The 23796-nt window shown below is 40.3% G+C and overlaps 1 protein-coding gene across 2 annotated transcripts in view; it reads right to left on the bottom strand.

The window, feature by feature from the left end:
* TBC1D8 (TBC1 domain family member 8) overlaps positions 1-23796 on the bottom strand; it is a 57561-nt gene that overhangs the window by 30476 nt on the left and 3289 nt on the right. Inside the window, exons 2-4 of one of the 2 annotated variants that reach the window (XM_033147600.1) lie at positions 9898-10008; positions 2429-2547; positions 1530-1758 (exon numbers count right to left, since the gene is read on the bottom strand). In XM_033147600.1, coding sequence (XP_033003491.1) covers positions 1530-1758; positions 2429-2547; positions 9898-10008 — 459 coding nt within the window. Of the gene's footprint in view, positions 1-1529; positions 1759-2428; positions 2548-9852; positions 10009-23796 lie in introns of both variants that reach the window. The other variant, XM_033147599.1, reaches the window with a different exon arrangement.

Here is a 23796-nt window from a genome sequence, read left to right on the forward strand (position 1 = left end):
TGGAGCTGATAAACAGCTGCCCTGGACACAGAATTAACCTGAGCCTCCATGGACGGCTGTGAGTCCAAAATGACTCCCAGGCTGCGCACCTGGTCCTTCAGGGGCACAGTTACCCCATTCAGGACCAGGAAGTCCTCCACATCTGCCCGCCTCCGGTCCCCCAAAAACAGTACTTCTGTCTTGTCAGGATTCAACCTCAATCTGTTAGCCGCCATCCATCCTCCAACCGCCTCAAGACACTCACACAGGACCTTCACCGCCTTCACTGGTTCTGATTTGTAAGAGAGGTAGAGCTGGTTATCATCCACATACTGATGAACACCCAGCCCAAACCCCCTGATGATATCTCCCAGCGGCTGCATGTACCATATTTTTCGCTCCATAGGGTGCACCAGACCATAGGGCGCACCTCGTTTTTAGAGGAGGAAAGAAGATTTTTTTTCTGGTTTTCCTCCTCTAAAAGCCCTGTTTTTTTGAGGATCAGCTGAAAGTTTTGCAGCTTTTTTGCAAAGGAAAAAGCCCCGTTTTTTTGAGGATCAGCTAAAAGTTTTGCAGCTTTTTTGCAAAGGGAAAAGCCCTGTTTTTTTGAGGATCAGCTAAAAGTTTTGCAGCTTTTTTGCAAAGGGAAAAACCCTGGTTTTTTGAGGATCAGCTAAAAGTTTTGCAGCTTTTTTAGCAAAGGGGGAAAAGCAAAGCTCCTTTTACAAAGGGGGGAAAGCAAAGACAAAAAGCCACATTTTTATGGGGTTCAACTCACATTTCTGCAGCTTCTAAAGGAAAGGGAGCCTTTTCTACAGTTTCCAGGCAGATAATCTAATCAGCCAGTCACATGTGGCTGGGGAAACAAACAACCTCCCTCTGCAGCACATTCAACAATGGAGGCCTGGGCAAGAGGGCGGGGCTGAAAGGGAGCCGGGACTCTTATCTCTCTCCCGATCTCATGCTGATCAGCTGCTGAGCAGGGGCCTTTCAACACCTCCTTTTCTCTTTGTAAAATAAATAGCACAATCTGGTTTTGGCCCCTGGGCAATTCAGCTCCAGGGACCACAATTTGCTCCATAAGACGCACAGACATTTCCCCTTACTTTTTAGGAGGAAAAAAGTGTGTCTTATGGAGCGAAAAATACGGTAGATGTTGAAAAGCATGGGAGAAGAGGACAGAACACTGAGGCACCCCACAAGTGAGAGCCCAGGGGTCTGAACACTCATCCCCCTTTCTGAACACGACCCAGGAGGAAGGAGCGAAACCACTGTATAACAGTGCCCCCAGCTAGATGGGCCTTTGGTCTGATCCAGCACAGCTACTATTATATTCTTGTCCTGAACTCCCAAAGTTAGAGCAGGTTACAAATCCAAATAAATGGTCTCTTATGAAAATGTGCCTACTTAAAATAAAGCTGGTCATCTCTGATTTAGCCAAAGGATGAAACAACTACACTTTTTAACTTCTTCCTTAGGGAAACTAATTCAGCAGTTTGAAAAGCAAGCGTACAAATCAGTGAGATGAGTTATTGCAGGCTCATACTTACATTCCTTGCCGAGAAAGAAGGAATAGAAACAGAGGTGATTGATGCTGAGATAAAGCCATCCCTGCCGAGGAACTTTGCCCTTCCAGCAGCAGCATGAGTAAAAGGTTATCAGTTTCTCTGCCTCGGGGAAGTTAAATCTGGTCTCAAATTTCACTAGTGCTTCTCTGAACTTCTCAGGCTCCTCTTCCTGCTCAGCTAGCTTACTGCTGGTTTCTTCTGCTATTAATGCCTAAGTCAATGGCAAATTAATGCATTAGAGGAGAAACTGAAGTGACCACATGCAACTTAATAGTTACAAGCAACCAAATGATTTACAAGATTTGCTGTTCAACTTAATAGCTTACATTACATATTTAATAGCAACTAATAAATTAAAACTTTGTATTTGTATAGTGCTTTAAAGCAGGGGTGGTTAATTTTTGGCAACCCCACTGTTGGTGGACTTCAACTCCCATCATCCCCGAGTACTGACTGGGCATGATGGGAGAAGGAGTACAACAACATGCGAGGACAACAAGTTCCCCATCCTTTAGAACAGGGTTGTCCCAACTCAGGTCTCCAGCTGTTTTCGGACTACAACTCTCACCACCCCCAACTACTAGGACCAATGGTCAGGGATGATGGGAATTGTAATCCAAAAACAGCTGGAGACCCAAGTTTGGGAAACCCTGTTTGGGAAACATTCAAGGTGCAATTTCAACCATCCTGAAATGTAAGTTGGTATTATTATCATAACAATCAAGAATGCAAAGCCACAATTCCTTAAGCGTAGAGTCTGATCATACACCAAATGGCTAATATGTTTCTGCTCTAAGAAATACCCTAGGGGAATAGATGTCTCTGCTCCTCAATACCCTATTTTGCCCATTATAAAACAAGTGGAAAGAATGAAGGCCTACCTTTATTTTACCTCTGACAAAACTAACAATATCTTCTTTATTATCAAATACAGACAAGGTGTGGAGTAGGTTTTGTTCCAGCCACTCCCAGTGATGATTTATTTCCTCAGTTGTGGCACCTGACATAAGAAAGAAAGAGAGGGGAGAACTGAGCAAGATACCAAATGTGGTGAGGAAAGTTTTCAAATTCAAAAGGAAAAATAACACAAAAGTATATTAAAAGTGAGTGTTGTACAAACAAATTCAGACCAATCCAAGAATTTGCAGTAACGTACAAACTTTAGTAACAAACTGGCCATGACTTTTTCTGTTTTAGTATCTCTAGTTTAATGCCTGCTTCAATAGCCCTTTGTAGATGTATACCACTACTTAAGGCAATTGGGGCAGCAGAACCTGTTATTTCACTTTTGAAGGTAGTCCCAGTTATAGTGAATTACTGTGGTATTTCTTCCGTTATTGTGACCTTTCATTACTGTGGTATTTTTTAAGCAGCAATATTAAAGCACTGAAATATTTACCTGACTACCCAATCCATCAGGTAGACATAATTAAGGGATAACTTCCTCATAAGGACATTTTGAAGATGAAGCAACTTGGGTTATCTGACACCTGCCAAATCAGACCAAAAGCCTATCCTACTCCAGCATCCTGTTCCTCACTGTGGCCAGCCAGATGCCGCTGGGAATCTCACAAGCAAGACATGAAGGCAACAGCCCTTTCCTGATGCTGCTCCCCAGCAACAGTCAGAGCAAAGCATTGCTGAGGTGCTCTCTGCTGAGTTGACTCCAGATTCTTATTTACTGAAGTCTGGTCTATGGCTGTGGCAGATTGAAGGACAGGACAGACATATAATATTATACTGCAAAAAGGAACGGGCACTGAATACCATTTTGAGTGCTCGCCACATGATTATTGGAACGCCACGCGAAGCCTCCCCACAAGTAAATGCAAACAAAACTAGCACGTTAGGAAGCAATGTTATAGCCTGGGTCACTTTGTGTTGTGCTCATTTTCTACTTCCAAGGATATTTTCACATAGGGGAGCATTCTGCAATGGTACAGTCCACTCTACCACCACATTCTGCTATATGGGTAGGAAGGCCTTCCTACCCATACGGCAAGTAGAAAATGAGTACAACACGAAGTGACCCAGACAGAGACAGAGAGAGATAGAAAATGAATGCAAGAGCAAGATTACTACAAAGCAAACAACCATCCACCTACTTGCAGAAAATAAGTACAGTGGGATACAAACACCTAAAGTACTGTGTTGTGAATTAGCTGGATTACAGGAAGAGGAGGAAGTAACAGTCACCCTTTCCAGACCATTACCCCAAGTGACAGAGGAAAAAGAGAACATCTGAGGATGGTAGGGCAACAGGTAAACATAATCAGACCCAAGTACTGCAACCATTAAAGATAGTTAAATATTTTTTCCACTTTCCTCTGGTAGGTTTCCCACAGAGAATGCCAATTGCAAGGGAAACTTTCCAAGAGTTCACTTCCTCAACAGGAAGACCTCGTGATGGATCTTGATAAACACTATTAATCAAGATAACTCCTGCTCAAACACATGCACACACACACAAAAATTAGTATTAAAAATGGCATTTGATAGCTTTTTTTTTTTTTAAAAAAAAAAAAGCTTGCATAGCATTGTTAGAAGCTGTGGAGCTATATCTGCCCAATGTTGAACAAAACAAACAGAACTGCTGGCCTCTTACAACAGCTTTATGTGAAAGAGAAGAGATGGAAGCAGAAAGCTTTCCCTATGAAGTATTTATACATGTATTGATTATGCTTTTATTCCTTAGTACGGGGAATAATAAGTGGTAGGTAGGAAGGCCCTTATACAAAATGGGGAATAGGAAAGAAGACTTTCGAGAAACAACAGTGACATATGGGCTAAGGTGTTTAAATTGACTGATAGATTATAGTTATATGCTTAATTTTACAACCAATTGGTTTGGAATTGTTTCATTTGTTGGTTACACGTTTCTGTATGTTGTAACTTGCCCCAAGATTGATTTATGATGAAGGAGGGACATTAATTTTATAAATAAACAACATCTGCATGCTACCACTGCCAGAGTCAAGTCTCTTTTCGCTTTCATTATGAGAGAAATTTCAACCACTTCTCTTTGTCCAGATTTTTACTTTGTTCCTCTTTCTATTCCCTATGTAGTTTTCAAATCAAACAGTCGAATTAATCATTTTGGATTTCTACCCACCCACCCTTCTATCTCACTATACAAGATAAGGAGGGGGGAGAGATTAATTTCTACCTGCAATATAGCATTCAAGATTACAAGCTGAAAATTGCAATTATTTTGGCATTACAATCATTGTGGTATTCCACAGAGTAGGTTTGCAGAAACAGAGGTTGAGAATCATTAAACGGTTCCAGGATGTACAAAATTCAAACTTTTCTATTTCAACTGTATCTAAAGTTGTGTGGCAAATCTCATTATGCTAACAATACTGTAGCAGCGTTGTTAGAGATGAGAACTATAAGACAGCAAAAAAGGAAGATACATAACTGCATCATTACATTGGTCCAAGGAGGAGGAAAGGATGAAGGAGCAGTACAAGTAAGCAGGGTGGGCAACTGACATCTACATAATTATTTGCAGGGCTGACCTCATCTTGCCTCTTACAGTACATTCTAAAGTAAGGCAAAGATACCAGAATGCAAGATACACATGTATTATGTCAGTTATAAAAACATCACGTATAACTAACTCATCATGTAACCCTTAAAAATACTTGAACAGTAATAAGAGGCATGGATTCTTTCTGGCTTACCACTTATATTTTAAAGGAAAAGTGCTTTCTGCACATATGTACCCTTCATCACCAACACAGTGACATATCTAAACCAAGCACAAAAAAATCTAGTCACTTGCAGTGAACACAAGAGACAATCGGTGCTTTTGCCCTTCACTTTCTGCAAGAAGGTCAAAGAAGCAGTATACAAAAATCAATTCTCCTGGTTGAGAGAGAGAGAGAGAGTCCACCTGTTGTTTTCCTGACTGCTATTGTCAAGCCTAGAAATGCCGTTTCAATGCTGCTGGTGGCAGCATGCAATGGCAAGCAAATTTAAATAATTTATGACCCAACTCCACACTATCTCACGAACCTCTCTTTATGTAGCCATAAAATTGCTTCAGCTGCACACTTATGATCGATACAACATTGATCCTATAAATATAAATTAGTATCCCACTAGCTATATAAATTAACTTATCATAATCTTCTGCAGTGAAAAGGACTTGATTTTCAAGCTCTAGTGAGGAGAAAGAAAGGACAGGAGACTGATTCAAAGAGGGTGCTGTAATGCAGCATAGGAAGCTACACACTTTAGGGAGAGGGAACGCAAGTATACAAACTGTGGCTGTTTACACGGCACTGTAAACCAGCCAGGGTTGCTGGTTTACTATGCATGAGCTGTGTTCTGGTACGTGCTGCCTAATTGCTCCCACTTTACTCCTACTCTGTTGCAAGCTGTGGGAACTGGAAAGTGTCAACTGAGCCTGGATTTCAATTGCGTCTGTGCCTGGGATTTTAGTTCTAAACCATGATAAGCCAGAAGTCCTTGTCTATAGTGATGTGAACAACATCCTTGAACAACAGACAAGGGAACCAAACATTATTAATGTTGCTTTCAAATAAGAAACTGAACAACAGACAAGGGAACCAAACATTATTAAAGTTGCTTTCAAGTAAGAAACTGAATCATGCCAATAGCAAATATGGCAAGGCAAGGAATCCTCTTAAACCCAAAGGAAGCAGTAAAATTCCCTACAGCCTTAAACTACATTCTGCTAGTCAAAGGGCTTGAGTAGCTTGAAGAGAAGGAAAATCGGAGTATACTTAACTCACTTTCTCCATTTTAACATATGACAAATAACAAGAATGGGTTGTATCCCATGCTGTTGATTCACTTGCACAACAGATTTTCATTTGTACAATGAACTTCCCCCTGCAGCCCCCTACACATCCTCAGAATCTGCTTCAGAGCATTGGGGGAACCCTACAGAGTAGCTTCTGTGGGTGCACAGGGACAGAATAGGGCAGTGATGGCGAACCTTTTTGAGCCCGAGTGCCCAAACTGCAGCGGAAAACCAACTTTTTTATTTCAAAGTGCCAACACTGCAATTAAACCTGAATATCGAGGTTTTTAGTTAGAAAAAAACAGTTGTCCAAACATTTGCAGTCTTAAAAGTAAAAGTAAAACACAATAACAAGTTTTCAATGTTACAGTTTTTTATTGAAAAAAACCCATAAACTCTACATGTGCATGTATTTTAGACAAAGGGATACTCAACTTGTAATAATGATTATATGCCAGACTGACATTGTATGGAACAAGCCTTGTTGTTGTTCAGTCGTTCAGTTGTGTCCGACTCTTCGTGACCCCATGGACCAGAGCACGCCAGGCACGCCTATCCTTCACTGCCTCTCGTAGTTTGGCCAAACTCATGTTAGTAGCTTCGAGAACACTGTCCAACCATCTCATCCTCTGTCGTCCCCTTCTCCTTGTGCCCTCCATCTTTCCCAACATCAGGGTCTTTTCTAGGGAGTCTTCTCTTCTCATGAGGTGGCCAAAGTACTGTAGCCTCAACATCAGGATCTGTCCTTCTAGTGAGCACTCAGGGCTGATTTCTTTAAGAATGGATAGGTTTGATCTTCTTGCAGTCCATGGGACTCTCAAGAGTCTACTCCAGCACCATAATTCAAAAGCATCAATTCTTTGGCGATCAGCCTTCTTTATGGTCCAGCTCCCCCTTCCATACATCACTACTGGGAAAACTATAGCTTTAACTATACGGACCTTTGTCGGCAAGGTGATGTCTCTGCTTTTTAAGATGCTGTCTAGGTTTGTCATTGCTTTTCTCCCAAGAAGCAGGCGTCTTCTAATTTCGTGACTGCTGTCACCATCTGCAGTGATCATGGAGCCCAAGAAAGTAAAATCTCTCATTGCCTCCATTTCTTCCCCTTCTATTTGCCAGGAGGTGATATTTAGATAGTTTGTTACTATTTCAACTTTGATTCAGACTGAAACAATATGCATATGATCAGGATGTCAAGTACTGATAGAGCCCAGTTCTGAACACTGCATCTGAAATTGTGTCCAAATGGTATTTGTGGATCTTCGTGAACAGATGGAGACACAGGCAGAAGTAGAACATTGACAGAATTTTTATATCGAATAAATAAATGGATCACTATAACAGAATATGTGCTAAAATTAAGCTGCTGGTCAGGCAGATATATGTGTTAGCATAGTGGAAATAACTCATCTTATGCACAGTCTCTGAATAGCAGTAACAGATAGAGATTATAGTGCTGCTCCAAAAGGTTTTCTTTTTCTTTTTCCTTACAAGCATTTCTAGGGGCAAGCAAGATGTGATGTTAAATGTGTCTTTGCATCCAGTGTGCTGGCTTGCTGTTATTGTTTTAAATGCAAATAGCATCAATTGGGGCAGTTGATAATAATCAGGGCCACAGCAGATGGAGAGTTCAACCCTTTCCACACCTGTTGTGGTCCTTATGAAAACCACCCCTTTGAAATTGCTATTTGCATTGGTAGGAAATGCAAATGTTAACACGGGAGGCTCTCTCCAAAGCAAATTAGCAATTGACCTCAGAAGAGCAACAGTCCTTAGGGCTGCAGCATGGGAGGAAATGGTTAAATTGCCTCTCCGTGCCTGCTGTGTCCTTCATAAATATCCCTTTTGCCCCCAGCAAGAAGAGATGTTTTTACAATGCAAACCCACATCCCATCAGGAGAATATGCAATGCGGAGGGGAGAAAAGAAAAGAAAAGTGGAGTGGAGAAGGCTGAAGGAAATATATCTGGGGCTGGGGTGGAAGAAATGGAAAGGACGCAAAGAGGAGTAGGAAAGGAGGAAGGGAAAGGGACAGAAAGCGAACGAGAATCAGGAGGAGGCTGAAGGAGACCAGCAGCGCAAAAGGAAGGGAATATGAGTAGTGAGGGGAGAGAAAAAGGGCGAGAAGGGGCGAAGGTGCCCGAGGGAGGGGCAACAGAGAGAGAGAGAGAGAGAGAGAGAGAGAGAGAGAGAGAGACGGCCGGGTGCGGATGGAGGGAGGGAGGCAGGGAGGCGCGAGAGGGAAGAGCGAAGCCGCGCGGCTCCCCCCCCCCGCTCGCAGCGCTCAAAAGGAGGGCTTCCCCCTCACCCGCCGCCCGCCGCCCCTGGCCCAGCCCCCGCTGCTGTTACCTCGTCGTCGTCGCCGCCTCGTGTCGAATCCTTCGCAGCAGCCAGCAGCAGCAGCAGCCAAACACCACTGGGACAGGCGCCAAGGAGGGAAATTGCTGCTGTCTGCTGCTGCGCCTGCGCTGGCAGGACGCATGAGCAGAGCAGCGCGGCGGCGCCATTTCCCCGCCCCTGGCGTGCCAGCAGAGAGAGCTCTGCGTGCCAGCTGTGGCACGCGTGCCACGGGTTCGCCATCACTGGAATAGGGAGAGGAAGTCCTGTGGTGCAAATGCAACTAACTCCATGTGTGCAGTGTTAAGATGCAACTCAGTGCCTTCTGAGCATATGTTACTTGTGTCAAACTTAAAACTGCTACTCTGAAAACCAAGAACATTCTGCACCACTTCTAAAAGAATCCTAAGAATATGCTCTGTGTGAAAGGTGATGTGGGTTCTACCAAAATCCAATATGTAGCCCAGGCATAGGCAAATTTTGCCCTCCAGATGTTTTGGAACTACAATTCCTATCATCCCTGACCACTGGTCCTGTTAACTAGGGATCATGGGAGTTGTAGTCCCAAAACACCTAGATGGCCAAGTTTGACTATGCCTGATGTAGCCCTTTCTGCTTGGATCTGATTAGCCTTCAAGAAGTACCAATGACTTATGGATATAAAGGGATTTCCAGAATACTTTCAAGGCCAGAGATAATCTATTTTACAATAATAACACTCATTCAGAAAATATATAAAGCACGATACACTAAAGCAGCCAATTTACTATAGAAGCCCCATGTAATGCATCTGTTGCTAGGCTGTACCATTTCAGATTGTAGGGAGGGTCTGAATGTTTAAATATTATCAATATAAACTATTCCCCGCCCATGTATAGGAACTTACAATATCAGGAAGAAGATTATAAAGCTCCCCCCCTCCTTTAACTGTTTCAGCAGCTCCCAGGATACAGAAATGTGTGTGCTCCAGTATGAAAAGCCACACTGCTTCCCGCAACTGAAAGCTTTGGACACTTCTAATGTTGTGTCAACAAGCATTTATATTACCCGTACATGGAAGTTACAAATTATATTTTGGTTGTTAAATAAGCACTTATGCACACTGCTGTGTTATTGATTTGAGTTACCTTCAGCTTCTTTGACATGCAAACCACAGCATGCTCAGACTTTAGTTTTTGTCTGGTATGCAACTCACCAATGGCTATGGCCCAGTAAACTTCTGATCCATTCAATAACTCACCACAAGCTATGGCAGAGTAAATAGGTGATCCTGGAACTTGAAGCAAAATTCGAAATGGAGCGACACGGGCATTAGAATCGAGCACAGCATCCAAAGCACCTACCAGACGACCTAAACAAATATACAAAGGAAAGGAAAACATGTTTTAAAAACAGAATATTCATTCATTCATTCTCAATCTAACCTTTTAAAATGAAAATTGCATACTGCTCCTTCAAAATTGACTGACCTAAGAGAAATATGGGCAGAAAGAGTAATAAAAGAAAGCAAAACAAAAAAAAAGGTGTGGTAAGTTTACAAGGCAACACCTGATTTAAAAATTTGATCAGTTTGATAAATTCTGAAATTCACAGTACTCTTTAGTCAGAACACTTAAACCTTGATTATTATTATTTTTTAAAATAGCTCTCATTGAAGATAACAATTGGCTCTTGAGATGCATTAGTTCCAAGACATCACTATTGGCCTGTTAAACTACTGTCAAGTCCGAAACTCCAATTCTCTCTACAGCATATGCCCAAGACTGAGTCTCATAGCCACATGCGCACACTAGGTATTTTTGTTGGGATTCAGACGTGCAAGTCAACACGTTTGATGCTTACAAGCCATTGTACTGATCCCCACTGGCCCACACAGCAAACCAAAGTATCTCATCATGGACAGAACAGAGGAATGTTTCAAACTCCCATGTAACATGTTGCCTCCCTCCCCCCTTACCCACTGAGATTATGCCTTCTGCTTCTGGTTTGATAGTAAACCACCAGACAGGTCTTTAATTTCAGTGGGAATTACTTTCAAGCAAATGTCTGGAAGACTACAACCAGAGATGTGACAAAAATGACAAATCGTATCAAAACACATGTACTAGCATAGGATGGGGAACAAAAACCTACCTCACTGCAGAACACACAGCTAAAAGGATTAACTGTGGTTTTATTTTTATTATTATTACAATAATTAGAAACCAGTTAATTGTCAAAAGTAGTATTCTTTGCACCCCTCAAAGCGTTATAGCACCCTGTTGTGGGAAATCAAATGCCAGGCAGGCAGCCACTGTAAATCGACAGGCAGGACAGGCATAAGTTGTATCAGTACCTCAGTCTTATAACTGATCTTATAACTTGGACACAAGGATGCAGATTTGACAAGTATCAAAACTGAATTCATCATGGAAAGTCACACATCTACCTACACTTCTTGTTTTTTATTGCATTTAATTCCTCTTCCTCCTCCTGAATGACTGGACTCTGCAGTCAGTTCCTCATTTTATTTTACTTCAAACTAACCTTTCCATCTCTGGTTAAAACACATAAAACCTTCTGTGTAAAAGGAATTCTACAGTCAACAGAATCTGTGTTTCTGCATACTTGTTTTATTTTTTCCCATTTCCCATTGTATAAATTTTAGAAATTGAGAATGATTTTGACATGGTGGCACTTCCCCTGAACCTTCCACCACATTAAATCTAAGGTGTAAAGAATCATGTGGACAGGACAGTAATAATATATTTTGCAGGAAGCTGCCCAGAGATGGTCGGGGTATAATAATAATAATAATAATAATAATGTCAGAAAAAATAATTTCTGAATTGGCCCTTTACCCAAAAGAATTGTGCTTGTTTTTGTAGGACATGCAGCACAATCATATATACATGTATACTCAGAGATAAGTCAGAATCCAGTGAGGCATATTCCCTCATATGTATGTGTACGATTGCAGTCTTAGGCTTGCAACTAATGAAGCAATCACAGAAGGACAACTTCCTCCCTATTGTAGCCCTCAGAAGGGGCCTGTAAAGTGAGACAGAAAGAAGGGCTGGATAATTTCCCTTGCATGATCCACTGCATAAGCACTACAATGGATAATGTGCTTCATACATTTACAGCCCAATCCTACACGTTTATTTAGAAGCCCTACGGGAGTGTTTCTGAAATACTGGGCTTGGGACCAGCAAGTGGGCCACTTTCAGGTGGGCACCAGTGCCACAAACCACCCACTGCCTGCTCATTTCCTCACCCCATATGCTGGCCGTGCCATGGTCTTCTGGTTGGATTGAGGCCATCACCAGCAACTGCCCACATGCTGAATAAAAGTGGCCAAAGGACAAGAAAAGCTCAGTTGGAGGGGAAAGAGCCAAATCAGATGCTGAAGGAAATTAGATAGAGGCTAACAACAACAATGTGGGACTAGAAGGGAAGGATAGAAGAACGAAAGCTGTTATGGTGGAGTTAAGAGACTGTAAAAAGAATGGTTTTGTTTTGAGGTATATGGAACAAATCAAGTATGAAAGGATAAGGGGAGAAGTGACAGGAGATGAGAAAAAATACTTTTAAGTGGCATGTGGACAGAGGGAAAATATAAAATTAAACACATTTTTCACTTAAAGTCTCTGGATCTTCAAATTCTGCCTAAAATGGAGAGGCTGAATCATGATACCTACACAACTAATGCCTGTGCTTTGCCTGAAGAAAACTGAACTATGAAATTCTATCTCCTTGCCACAAAGAAATCGCAATTGCTAAAGAGAGATTAGATATCAGTGATGCCAGTAATTACCAGCTGATCAGGAAAAACTCAGCTTCCATCCACCACCATTTTGTTATTGGCACAACCCCAGCCTTATACTTCATGAATTTGTCTAATCCTTTTCTAAAGCCATCTAAGTTGGTGGCCATCACCACTTCTTGTGGAAGAGAATTCCATAGTTAAACTGTGTGCTGTGTGAAAGTCTTGTTCCTGGTCAGTCACCACCAGTTCAGACCCCATGAGCATATATGTAAAATTTAGATACCGGTAAATATTTTTGCCCCCCAATTGCAATATTTTACACTTGTTTACACTGAGTTGCATTTGCCATTTTAATGCCCATTCACAATCCCTTTTTAAAAATCACCCATAACATTTTGATAACATCAGCAAACTTGGCTACCTCACTGCGAACCCCTTTATAGTCTAAAACAGTCTCAAGACAAATCTAAAAAATATATAGTATAAACACCGACAACTGGGAAACACTGGCCTGCGAGAGCTACAGTTGGAGAACAGCCATTACCAAAGGTGTCATGGACTTTGAAGACACTCGAACTCAGAAGGGAGAAACGTGCTAAAAGGAAGGCACGCTTGGCAAATCCACACCATGAACAACTCCCGCCCAGGAACCAATGTCCCCACTGTGGAAGGATGTGTGGGTCCAGAATCTTACTCGGCTACGAGTGATAAGAAGAAGAAGAAGAAGAAGAAGAAGAAGAAGAAGAAGAAGAAGAAGAAGAAGAAGAAGGTCTAAACCATTTAGGAACAAGTTAAAAAGCACTGGTCCCAATACCTATCCTTGGGGACTCTGCCTTCAACATCCCTCCATTTGGAGAACTGGCCATTTATTCTGCCCTGCTTCCTTTTTTCTTAACCAGTTACTAATCCACAAGAGGACCTCTCCCCTTTTCCCATGCCTGCTAAAGTTGACTAAGGAGACTTCAAGTACAATGAGACACATTCACAACTGCACATTTGTCTTGTTTCATTAAACTGAACTTTAAAGTTCAGTTTTAACTGGCTTGGAGTCTAAAAGGCAACAGAAAATCTAGAAATCTCTGTCTCACACCATTTTACACAAGACACCTGGTTGATGTATTGTGATGTTTAAAGTATTGCCAAACCACCAAGGATTTGGACACCTTAGTAACAATGTTGGGAAATATATATTTGGTTACTCCATCTGCACAATTCCAGTAATGTATTTCCAGTTACTCAGCAGCAGCAGCTCTGGGACTTCACATGCACCTGTTTAAAGACTTGATCTACTTCATTGTCCTCATTTACATCTGGAATATTAATGGAAATTGAAAATACAAGAAATCCTCTAAAGCAAGACTGACACAAGTTTTTCTCCTTAGATATCCTGTATTTCCAAACCTAAAAAACCCCCTAGTATTTGAAGCAGCAACATCTGTACACATTTTGCATTATCAAAATCATGCAAACCATACTGTGTGTGCACATTAAATATCTATACATAAACTTACAGGCAAGAGAAGGCTATTTACAGACCTTGCCATCGCACAGACAGCCTCTGCTTTACAAGGAGCTGCATGTAATCTGATATGCTACATAACTGCCTGATTAGGTCTGCTTACATTTTTTAAGCTTCTGTGCTAGAAAGCTGTGGCTGCAAGCAGAGGGTGGGGAGCATACGTGCAGCCAAAGGGACTACAGAAAAGACTTTACAACCTGAAAAAGGAGACAATGCGTGTACTTTTGTAAACCAAGAAAATCTTTTATTTTTTTGTTTTAAGAGACTAAAAAACAGTTGAAGAAATCTTTGAAGTTTGAGCTGATACAGTAAAGAGACTGAGCTACCAATAAGGAAATCCCGAGTTCAATTTGCGCTTCTGTTTCCTTAGGTGGCCTTGGGCAGGTTACTCTCTCACAGCCTCCGCCCCCCATTTGCCATATGGGGGATAATAATACTTATTAGACTTATTTCAAGGATTGCAGTTAGATAATATAGTTTACAAATATTCAAATTGCCAAGCTTTATTATTATTTCTACTTCAGCCACACACTGCTGAACAGGCAAAGGTCTTATGTGTGTCTGTTTTAGTAACATGATTCTTCAGCTATGTGAAGCAGCAGGGACTTCAAAGACATTGAAACACCATGTGCACTTATTCCCATAAATACGATCTTCTAAGAATTCAGCCATTAAAGTGCTGGTGGAAATATGGCTTTAACGTATCTCTTCTGGGGGGGGAAAGCGATGAGAACACTTGACATTTTATTTGAAAAAATTCTAGAAGTGTAATGATATTAGTCCATTTCAAATAACAAAAAACTGCACAGCCTGCTACATTAAATATTTTACATTCAATTTAATCTCAGTTACATAAACACACACTCCAATGGACGAAGGGATACAGATTGTGATAATCATATTAGTTGGATAAGATGTCATTAATTTTTTATTCAGCTTTCAAACAGCTTTCTGCAGTTTGAAAAGTATCTTTCCTCATATTTCTTATCCTATGTAGTTAGAAAGTATCATAAGACCATTATAGTTCATAAATATGACAATCACACATTATTGTATAATTAATTGCATACATGGACATCAGTATAAAATTATACTTGAGATTTTAAAGTTCCCAAACCCAAATGAAGTTCCCAGTCCTCCAGTAATAAAATTGTCCTCTTCAAACAGCTACCCAACCTCATATTACTGGTAGCTAACCACATTTAATCTACAAAACCTTGCTTTGTCAAATTCTCCATAGGCAGTATCAAGTATGCTTTACTATTTTAATGCAAGATTTATTTTAAAGGAAAAGCAGCTCAAATTGTGTGGTTTCTCTATATAGAGGAGATCATTAACAAGCCTTCTTTCTTCCACTGCAGACAACAACTACCTACATTTGAACCATGGTCAAGGTAGCTGCAGCACTCACATATTCTTGCATTTTGACGTGGTGCTCACTTTAGCCGGGGTTTCAACATACTCATGATAAAGCAGTCATGGAGACATTTTATCTTGAGTAGCAGAGAGGTATTTCAACATTGCCATTCAACTCACTTTAGCAAAGTACTTGTTGTTTAGAAAAAGAACAATTTAGTGCTTGGATTATAGGGGGCAAGGTAGGGGAATCATTAATAAATCTCACAAACTCACTGACTGTGGTGAAAAACTAAAACCTCCACCCAATAGCCTGGTGAAAGAGAAACAGATCACTCCATTTCATCTGCCAATTCAGTTGGCTTCTTTGGCAACGGCAGAGGAAGAAAAGCCCCTTCCCTTTGTAACCAACACAGAAATGCAGTAGGCTGGTGGAGAAGAATGGATCTCTCATCCCAGTCCTCTTGGGAAAAGGCAATGAAAAAAAATCAGCCCACCAACCAGCTGTGGCTAAGAGGGATTTTCCTCCTCTGTAGCCAGTATGGAAATGGGCTGAGAGCCTCTTAGCATGATAACCAATTTCTTTTGGAGGATAGTAACTTTTGTGGGCTTAATTACAAGAGGGGATATCCCAAAGGAAGGGATACTCCTGTCATCTGTGCACTGGCACAGTTGACACATGTGACAAACTGATTACAGTATATCATTGCTCACCATAAGCAAATTGCATGTTCAATCCAATAGCAAGCAGTCTCACCCCAAGCAGTGGTGAGAACCAGTGTTGGTACAGTGGTTAAGAGAATCAGATTAGGACTTGGGAGACCAGGGTTCAATTCCCCACTTGGCCATGAAGCTCGCTGGGTGAACTTGGGCCAGTCATTGCCTCTCAGCATAACCTACCTCACAGGATTGTTGTGAAGATTAAATGAGGAGCGAGGGAACTGTGTAAGACACTTTGAGCTCCATGGAGAAAAGGGTGGGATATAAATGCAACAAATAATTAAAATAAGTAAACTGAATGGCAGTCTGACTCTGATCTCAGTTTCAACTAGAAGACATCTGAATAGTTTATGCAAAAGGTATCGCAAAATCATAGAACTGTAGAGTTGGAAGGAACCTCAAGGGTCATCTAAAGCATCCATGAAAGATTTCAGCTAAAGCATCCATGACAAATGGCCACCCAACCTCTACTTTAAACCCTCCAAGGAAGGAGAGTCCACAACTTCCTGAGGGAGACCATTCCCCTATCAAACAGCTCTTACTGTCAGAAAGCTCTTTCTGATGTTTAGTCAGAATCTCCTTTTCTTGTAACTTGAAGTCATTGGTCTGATTCCTACCCTCCAGACCAAGAGAAAACAAACTTGTTCCCTCTTCCATGTGATGGCCCTTGAAATATTTGAAGATGGCTATCATATCTCCTTTGTCTCCTCTTTTCCTGGCTAAACTAATATCCTGCTATTGGTTTTGTAATACGGTAACTGTACTTGTGCCTTACTCATCCTACCTTGGCATATCCATGCATTTTGAAAGCAAGTTCATTTTTAAAATGATATTCAAGATAAGCAACTATATGAAATGCGTAACTGAGAGAGAAAAATGAGAGAATGTAAAGAGGTTTCAGGGTTACAAAGGAACTCAAAACTCAGAATCAGCACAAAATCTTGTAGTCTTCAGCCCCAGTCTTTCCAATGCCACACAGTGAATTCAGAAAACCTGTTTAACCAGCTCCCTTAGTCTTTACCTTACAAAAGACAATACCCTGAAGAGCCTGGGCCAAGGGGTGTGTGTTGGGGGTGGGGTGGGCAGCCACTATGACGAAAGTTTTAATAGGATCTAGGACTTACAGATGTTTTAAAAGTCCTCACAACACTTTTTCTAAGGACCAGTAATAGCACTGTTTTCAATTTAAGTTTGTGCTGTCATACTTGGATATCCTATGGTAAAAAGCTGAAGATAGGTTGGTCCTTTCACCTGGCATTTTGTCACCATGCTCACAATATGAAATACCAATGAAACCTGCAATGAAATATTGAATTATGCATACGCATAGTGAACTAGCCATGTCCACTTCCAGGATACTTCACCATCCAACTCCCATTTCCCCTCATCCCACTGGTTTTCCATTCACACATGCACACTCATACACCAAACTACTCCACATTCTGAGCAGAGCTTGGGATTCACTATGTCTAATTGGGGTGGTTAACCCTGTTGGCTCCACAGGCCAGGTGCTTATCAGGATTGGCCTAACAGATCAAATTTGACAAGTGGGTGGGGCCACTCATTGTGTGATTTCAAAACACCTTGCAAGGCACTGCTAAAAGGGTTTCTTCCCTCATGTTAGGTGGTGTTCTTGTGGATCCCCTGCTAAAATAATGGTAAAAACCCCTCTCATTTAGCAGGAGATTCTGACACCCCCCCCATCAAGAATGGGTATACTTCAGAAACTATGCTTACAAATAACTTTGGAGCATTCGTGGCTTTTCAAAATATTAAACCTGTCCATTACTGGAATTCAGAGATGAGAAAATTTTCCTTAACCACTCTCTGATTTGTATCTTTAACGGTAACATCTTAAGAGTTAATACTTAATAGGATCGCCTGTTTTCCTTCACACCTCCACCTGAAGTTGATAACTTATGAAGTACTGTATAGCTGGGGTGCAAATTATAATACTTTGTCATCGGCCAAGGCAGCAGTAAGAAACACAGATAACTATTTGGAAGGATACCAAAATTTCTCATGTAATTTTTATTGGTTTTAGTTTACATGAAGTGATAATTTTATTTCTGCCCTATCATTTCTCACACACTTTATCTTGATGCTAACAAAATACTTAAATTAGAACTTTGGAAGTTACTAAGTGTTTTGAAAACTCAGGATAGTTTCAATTGCAGGTTTATCCAATTTGGGAATAGGAATAACCAGGATAAGTTGCTGGGAGAGACCAGCAGATTTGGAGTGATACTTTGCTACTTTAAATAAATTCTGTGTCTATGACTTTGGTTTCAAAGCCAGGGAGATCACAGAGGTAGTGACTATTATTTCTTTTTTATGAAAGAGGTACATCTCCCTTGGGAGTGCCCTGTTGTTGTCATGTAGGAGCTCAGAGATGCTTACCGTAGTTACACCATAGTGACAAAGCCAATCTTCCTCTGCCTTGGAATGGGGATCTTCCCTACAGTTGTGCTGGGCTCTCAGGTTGCCTTGCATAGCTTCTTCTGCGGAATACATTGAACAAGCAATTTGTGGCTCACCTAATTTGGACCTAAGTTGTTTTTTAAATGTGGAAGTCTTATCCTAATGCTTCATATCCTATACACTTGTAAAAAGCTGACACGTCTAAAAAGTGAAGTTTGCTTTTTAAAAAAAAATTCTGGCATTTGGGTTCTCATCGCTCCCTCCCTCCTTCTATCCATGGAAAGGCCTTCTTGGTAGTGGCGCCCACCCTCCCATCAGATGTCAAGGAAATAAACAAATATCTGACTTACAGAAGACATCTAAAGGCAGCTCTGTTTAGGGAAGTTTTTAATGTTTGAAGATTTATTGTTTTTAGTCATCTGTTGGGAGCCGCCCAGAGTGGCTGGGGTATAAATAAAATTATTAATTATTATTATTATTATTATTATTATTTGCTGTGATTCTCTACATATGAGACCTTTTTCACATTTAGCCTGGAAATATTGGGGCTACAACTTCTGTCTTCAGAAAGTTGCTAAGACTGTTTAGAATTAACATTTTGAAAAGCCATGAATGCTCCAAAGTTATTTGTAAGCATAGTTTTCTGTGATGAAAGGAAATTTAAAGCTTTTGAAAAGGGTCATTGATAAGAAATTAGGACCATACTTAAATATTTTAATCAATTTTTACCAATAGTATCACATTGTCCTCCCTCGTATAATAACTTCATAAAAATAGTAGTACCAGTAAGTTGTAACTAAGTTTTTGATATTTTGAAACACAAAGAAAACAGAACAATACAGGTTAGTCTGTAATAATGCATTTTGATAGCTACAAATCACTGTAGCACCAACTTGGAAATGACATAATTACAGAATATAATTTGGGAAAGGGTAAGGAAAGGAAAAAATGAAGCAGAAGCACTAAGAAAAGGAAACCACAATGGAAGGCAACTCTCAAGGAAGAACAAAATTACTCTATCAAAATCAAGATAATAAAAAAGCCCAACACTTTTCAATATGTTACCTGGGAGCAACAAGAGCTGACATTCCAAAATAAGGATAAAACCCTTTCTAAAAGCAATGTCTCCCAGATAACCTTCTTTGAAGGAATGATATAAGATTTTATTGAAATGTGTTGGATTTTTAAAATAATGTTGATTCTGGTAGAATAACATTTCCCATGTTGCTGCAGCTTATTTGAGGCTTGTCTCTTTTTTGTGATAACTAGGTGCACAAACCTGAAAGTCAAGAACTGGGATTTAAGTCAATTTATACCCACTAACTTCACATGGACTAACTAACATGTTGATCAGCATCACAGAATAAAGGCTGCTTCTAGACTGGTGGCTCCTAGCTCTACTCACTACCAAATTATTGCTCTTCCACTGTAAGCTGCAAATGGAACTGCAGTTTACTTTCCAAGCTGGCATCACACCTAACCCCTGTGACGGGTACTTCATCACCCCAATTTTTAAATCAATATTTTAATTAGACCTAAAATACTTTTATGCCTATTTCATTTTATGAAAGAAAGGTAGATACCACCATAACGGTTATGAAGTTCTCATCTCTCCTCCCATGCGTTCCCCTGAAAGCAGCATCTCTGTCTGGAATTTTCCAATTTCGCATATTCTAATCTCACAACACCTTTTAATGTGTTTGGTATCAAAATACCTTTCCTTTGCTGGCAGCAAGATTGCTTCCAACAGCACAATCCTACACATGTCTACTTGGAAATGTGCACCATTGGGTTCAATGGAGTTTATATCATATTATAAAATTGAAGCCTAATTGTTCTGGATGCAGAGAAATGTCCCTAAGGATCTTATTTCTGCTTGAAGTGGGTGGGGAATGACTTCTTATACTTCTTATATTGACTTGAGATTTAATTAGACAGAACAATTGTTTGAGAGTGGACTAGACCATTTGTCAAATTCTTCTCTTTAAAATGAGATATACCAGTGGCACTAAAACTATTACTCTTTGAGTTGAATGAGTGATAGACAGACAGACAGGCAGGCAGAGATGCAAAGGACAAAGTTCCTTGACCTTTAATACCTTTGTAGAAGGTACCGTATTTTTGTAGGTGTGGCTTTTTACAACTGCAAAACAGGCTCAACCAGCAAAAAACCCTCCTTTTGTGCTACTATTAAAAACATAGAAGTCTGATCTTCCTTTACATATAGTCACCCTAAAGAGAGGTGAAAAACCAGGCATATGGTAAAAAATAGTGAAGTGGAATTAAATGTGGGTCTTGGAACTGAGAAGTTGGAGTCTCCTTCTTTGGAGAAGTTGGAGTCTCCTTTGGAGGGCTTTAAGCGGAGGCTTGACAGCCATCTGTGAGGAATGCTTTGATGGTGTTTCCTGCTTGGCAGGGGGTTGGACTGGATGGCCCTTGTGGTCTCTTCCAACTCTATGATTCTAAGTTGAAGACTATAAGGCTAAATTACTATTTATAATCAACAGTTTGGGTGTGGAGAATCTTGACATTGTGTAATGATCAGTATTAGATTTTATCTGTGGAACTGTTTCCATTGCTAAGGACATGCCTATGATAATAAAAAAGGAAATAAATTCCCTAAAGGTTCAGTTGAAATAAAAGGCACATGCTATAAATAGACATTTTTACATAAGAAAAATTTATAAACCTAAATAAAACTAGAAACATTAGCCATTAAGGAAGTACAGTATAGGAAGACTATCAAAAGATTTGGGCCAAATTACTAAATCACCATGTTATTCTGAACTTAAACTTATGGAGTGATCAGGTGACAAGATCCTCCCTGAGACTGCAAAACTAGTGAGTACATAAACAAAATTTACAAGGGGGGAGGCTTTCATTATTTATTTATGGCTGGGATTCATGTTAACCTTTTATTGATTTCTAGTATTATGATGATTAAAAATAATATGTTTTTGTTCTATTTATCTATACCTTCACAGTTAAATTTAGATTTAAGCAGCACAAGTGGGACATACTTCTGAGTAAATGCACATAATTGTGCTGCTAATTACTCTAACTTTTGTATTAAAAAATGCCATAAAATTAATATTATGTACTCTTTTTCACAGTGAACGCCAAAGATGGAAAATATTTTTGTTCTAGAACACTACCATTGTTTTGTTTATTTGACTCTTATTTTGAGAATGTTTTCTTTCTAGGACAGAAAACGAACAGAAAATAAAAGGGCAATTTGATAAGACAAAGCTAAAACCCACTTGGACTGCCTAAGGCAACCCATATAGTAGACATTTAGCTTCCATAAAAACCGCAAAAAGTACAATCTACCAAAGCAACTTTATTTTTCAACTTCACACCTGGGAAGGTCTGCCCCTTGGGCTCAGTGGCACAGTCATAATGTTTGTGAATGTCAGCTATTAAGATACCGGTACTTGGTTGGGGCCTAACTCTAGCAGCTGGGAGACTATTTTTAGATCTGAAAATTAATCTCTCTTAACACAGCAATTAAAAGGGGCAAATGGAAAAGAGAGAACAAACAACCAATCCCATGTATATTCCATGGGAGAACAAAAGAACATGGTGAAATACGGAGACCAGTAGAAAACTCCCCAGATAGGTTATGCAAAGGCATAGCTTTGAAAGTGAGATACTGGGAGCACTGGTAGGTAAAGGTTCAATAGTAAAGTTCAACAAGTAAAAAAGGTCCAGTCTGACTCATGCATGGCTTATGAGACTTCTAATGCGAAACACCATTTCATCAAAAATGTGTCTCAAAATTCTACAAATGTGATACGCTTTACCCATTTAAATGCATGTGGACTGTTGTTTCTTATTTCTACATTAAGTGTCCTTTGTTTCTACATTTCATTTCTTCACTAACACAGCAAGTAAACCCAATATAATGTTATCAAAACCACAGAGTGCCATATACTTTTTATTATGAAACACATACACATCACGTTGAATGCCTCTGGAAAACCAGTTTTGATGCTTAAATTCTAACAACTCAAAATTAAGGGCGTGAGTCAGTCAAAGATAAAAACTGTTAAGCACAACGCATTTCAGACCACACCTAAGTAACGGATTGGAGACTCTCATCAACCCTGAACATTAGCCAAGCCAAGCTGATGCTGATGAAAGCTGAGGCCCAAAAATATCTGAAAGGGCCAAAGCTTCCCCAACCCCGATTTAAGTACAGTGGTACCTCGGGTGAATAATTTAATTTGTTCTGGAGGTCTGTTCTTAACCTGAAACTGTTCTTAACCTGAAGCACTACTTTATCTAATGGGACCTCCTGCTGCTGCTGCACTGCCAGAGCACAATTTCTGTTCTTATCCTGAAGCAAAGTTCTTAACCTGAAGCGTTACTTCTGGGTTAGCGGAGTATGTAACCTGAAGCGTATGTAACCTGAGGTACCACTGTACACCCAACCATCCTATATGCACACTATTCTTGTTTTTTTATGGTATAAAAAGCAAGGGAAAGGAGTAGGAGATCTGGAGCTCCTAGGCTGCCTCCTTATAACACCAGTTGGAGAAAATAGTGGTGGTAGGGATGGTATTTTGGCCTTTTCTTTAGGGGAGGGGGAAAAGAGTTATGGGAGGCTTTGTTGGAAAAGGAAATACAGTATTTAGCTCTGGGAAGGAAATAGATTTAGAGTGGAATCTGGCCAACCAGATGTCTCTGGAAGCTCACAAGTAAGAGCAGGCAAAGGAACTTCCCTTTTGATTGTCTCTAGTATTCAGATGTATACTGCATGTGGAGAGAGATTCCATTTAGCTATCACAGGTAATAAGCATTAATAAGACTTATTTTCCAAGAATCTCTGTTCATTTTGTAAAGCCTTCTTAGGCTGTGGACATTACCATACCCCAAGGCAGTGAATTCCATTAGTTAAATTATGTGTGAAGTGCAGCTTACTGGTAATTTCATGCATCTGATGGAGCAGATTGTGGTCCAGGAGCAATTCAGAGCATGGCCTGCAGTAAATGTTGGGTTGGGAATGGGTACAGAACATTAAGTTTAGGGGTTTGGTACTCAGACCCCAACTATGGGCGGTATTTAACTAAGTGTAATTCAGAATAGATATATTGAAATCAATGGACTTAATTTAGTCAGGTTCATTAATTTCAATGGGTCCACTCTACGAGTAAAAATTAGCTTAATGTCACCCTATGTTCTGTAGTCAGTATATGCTTAAGAGGCTTGTCTCTCAGGCCTGACTGCTTGCCTTCTGTAAGTGTGTTGTTTTGTTAGTCTGAAAAGCAAATGTGAGGTCAAAGGTATAGCCAATAGCATTTAGGGCCCAGACAGTATCTTCTATTCTATTTTGTGACCTTAAGTAAGGCACTTGCTTTCATCTTGTTCAACAT

The sequence above is a fragment of the Lacerta agilis genome, chromosome 4 (genome assembly GCF_009819535.1).
Source record: "Lacerta agilis isolate rLacAgi1 chromosome 4, rLacAgi1.pri, whole genome shotgun sequence".
Classification (NCBI taxonomy): Eukaryota; Metazoa; Chordata; class Lepidosauria; order Squamata; family Lacertidae; genus Lacerta; species Lacerta agilis.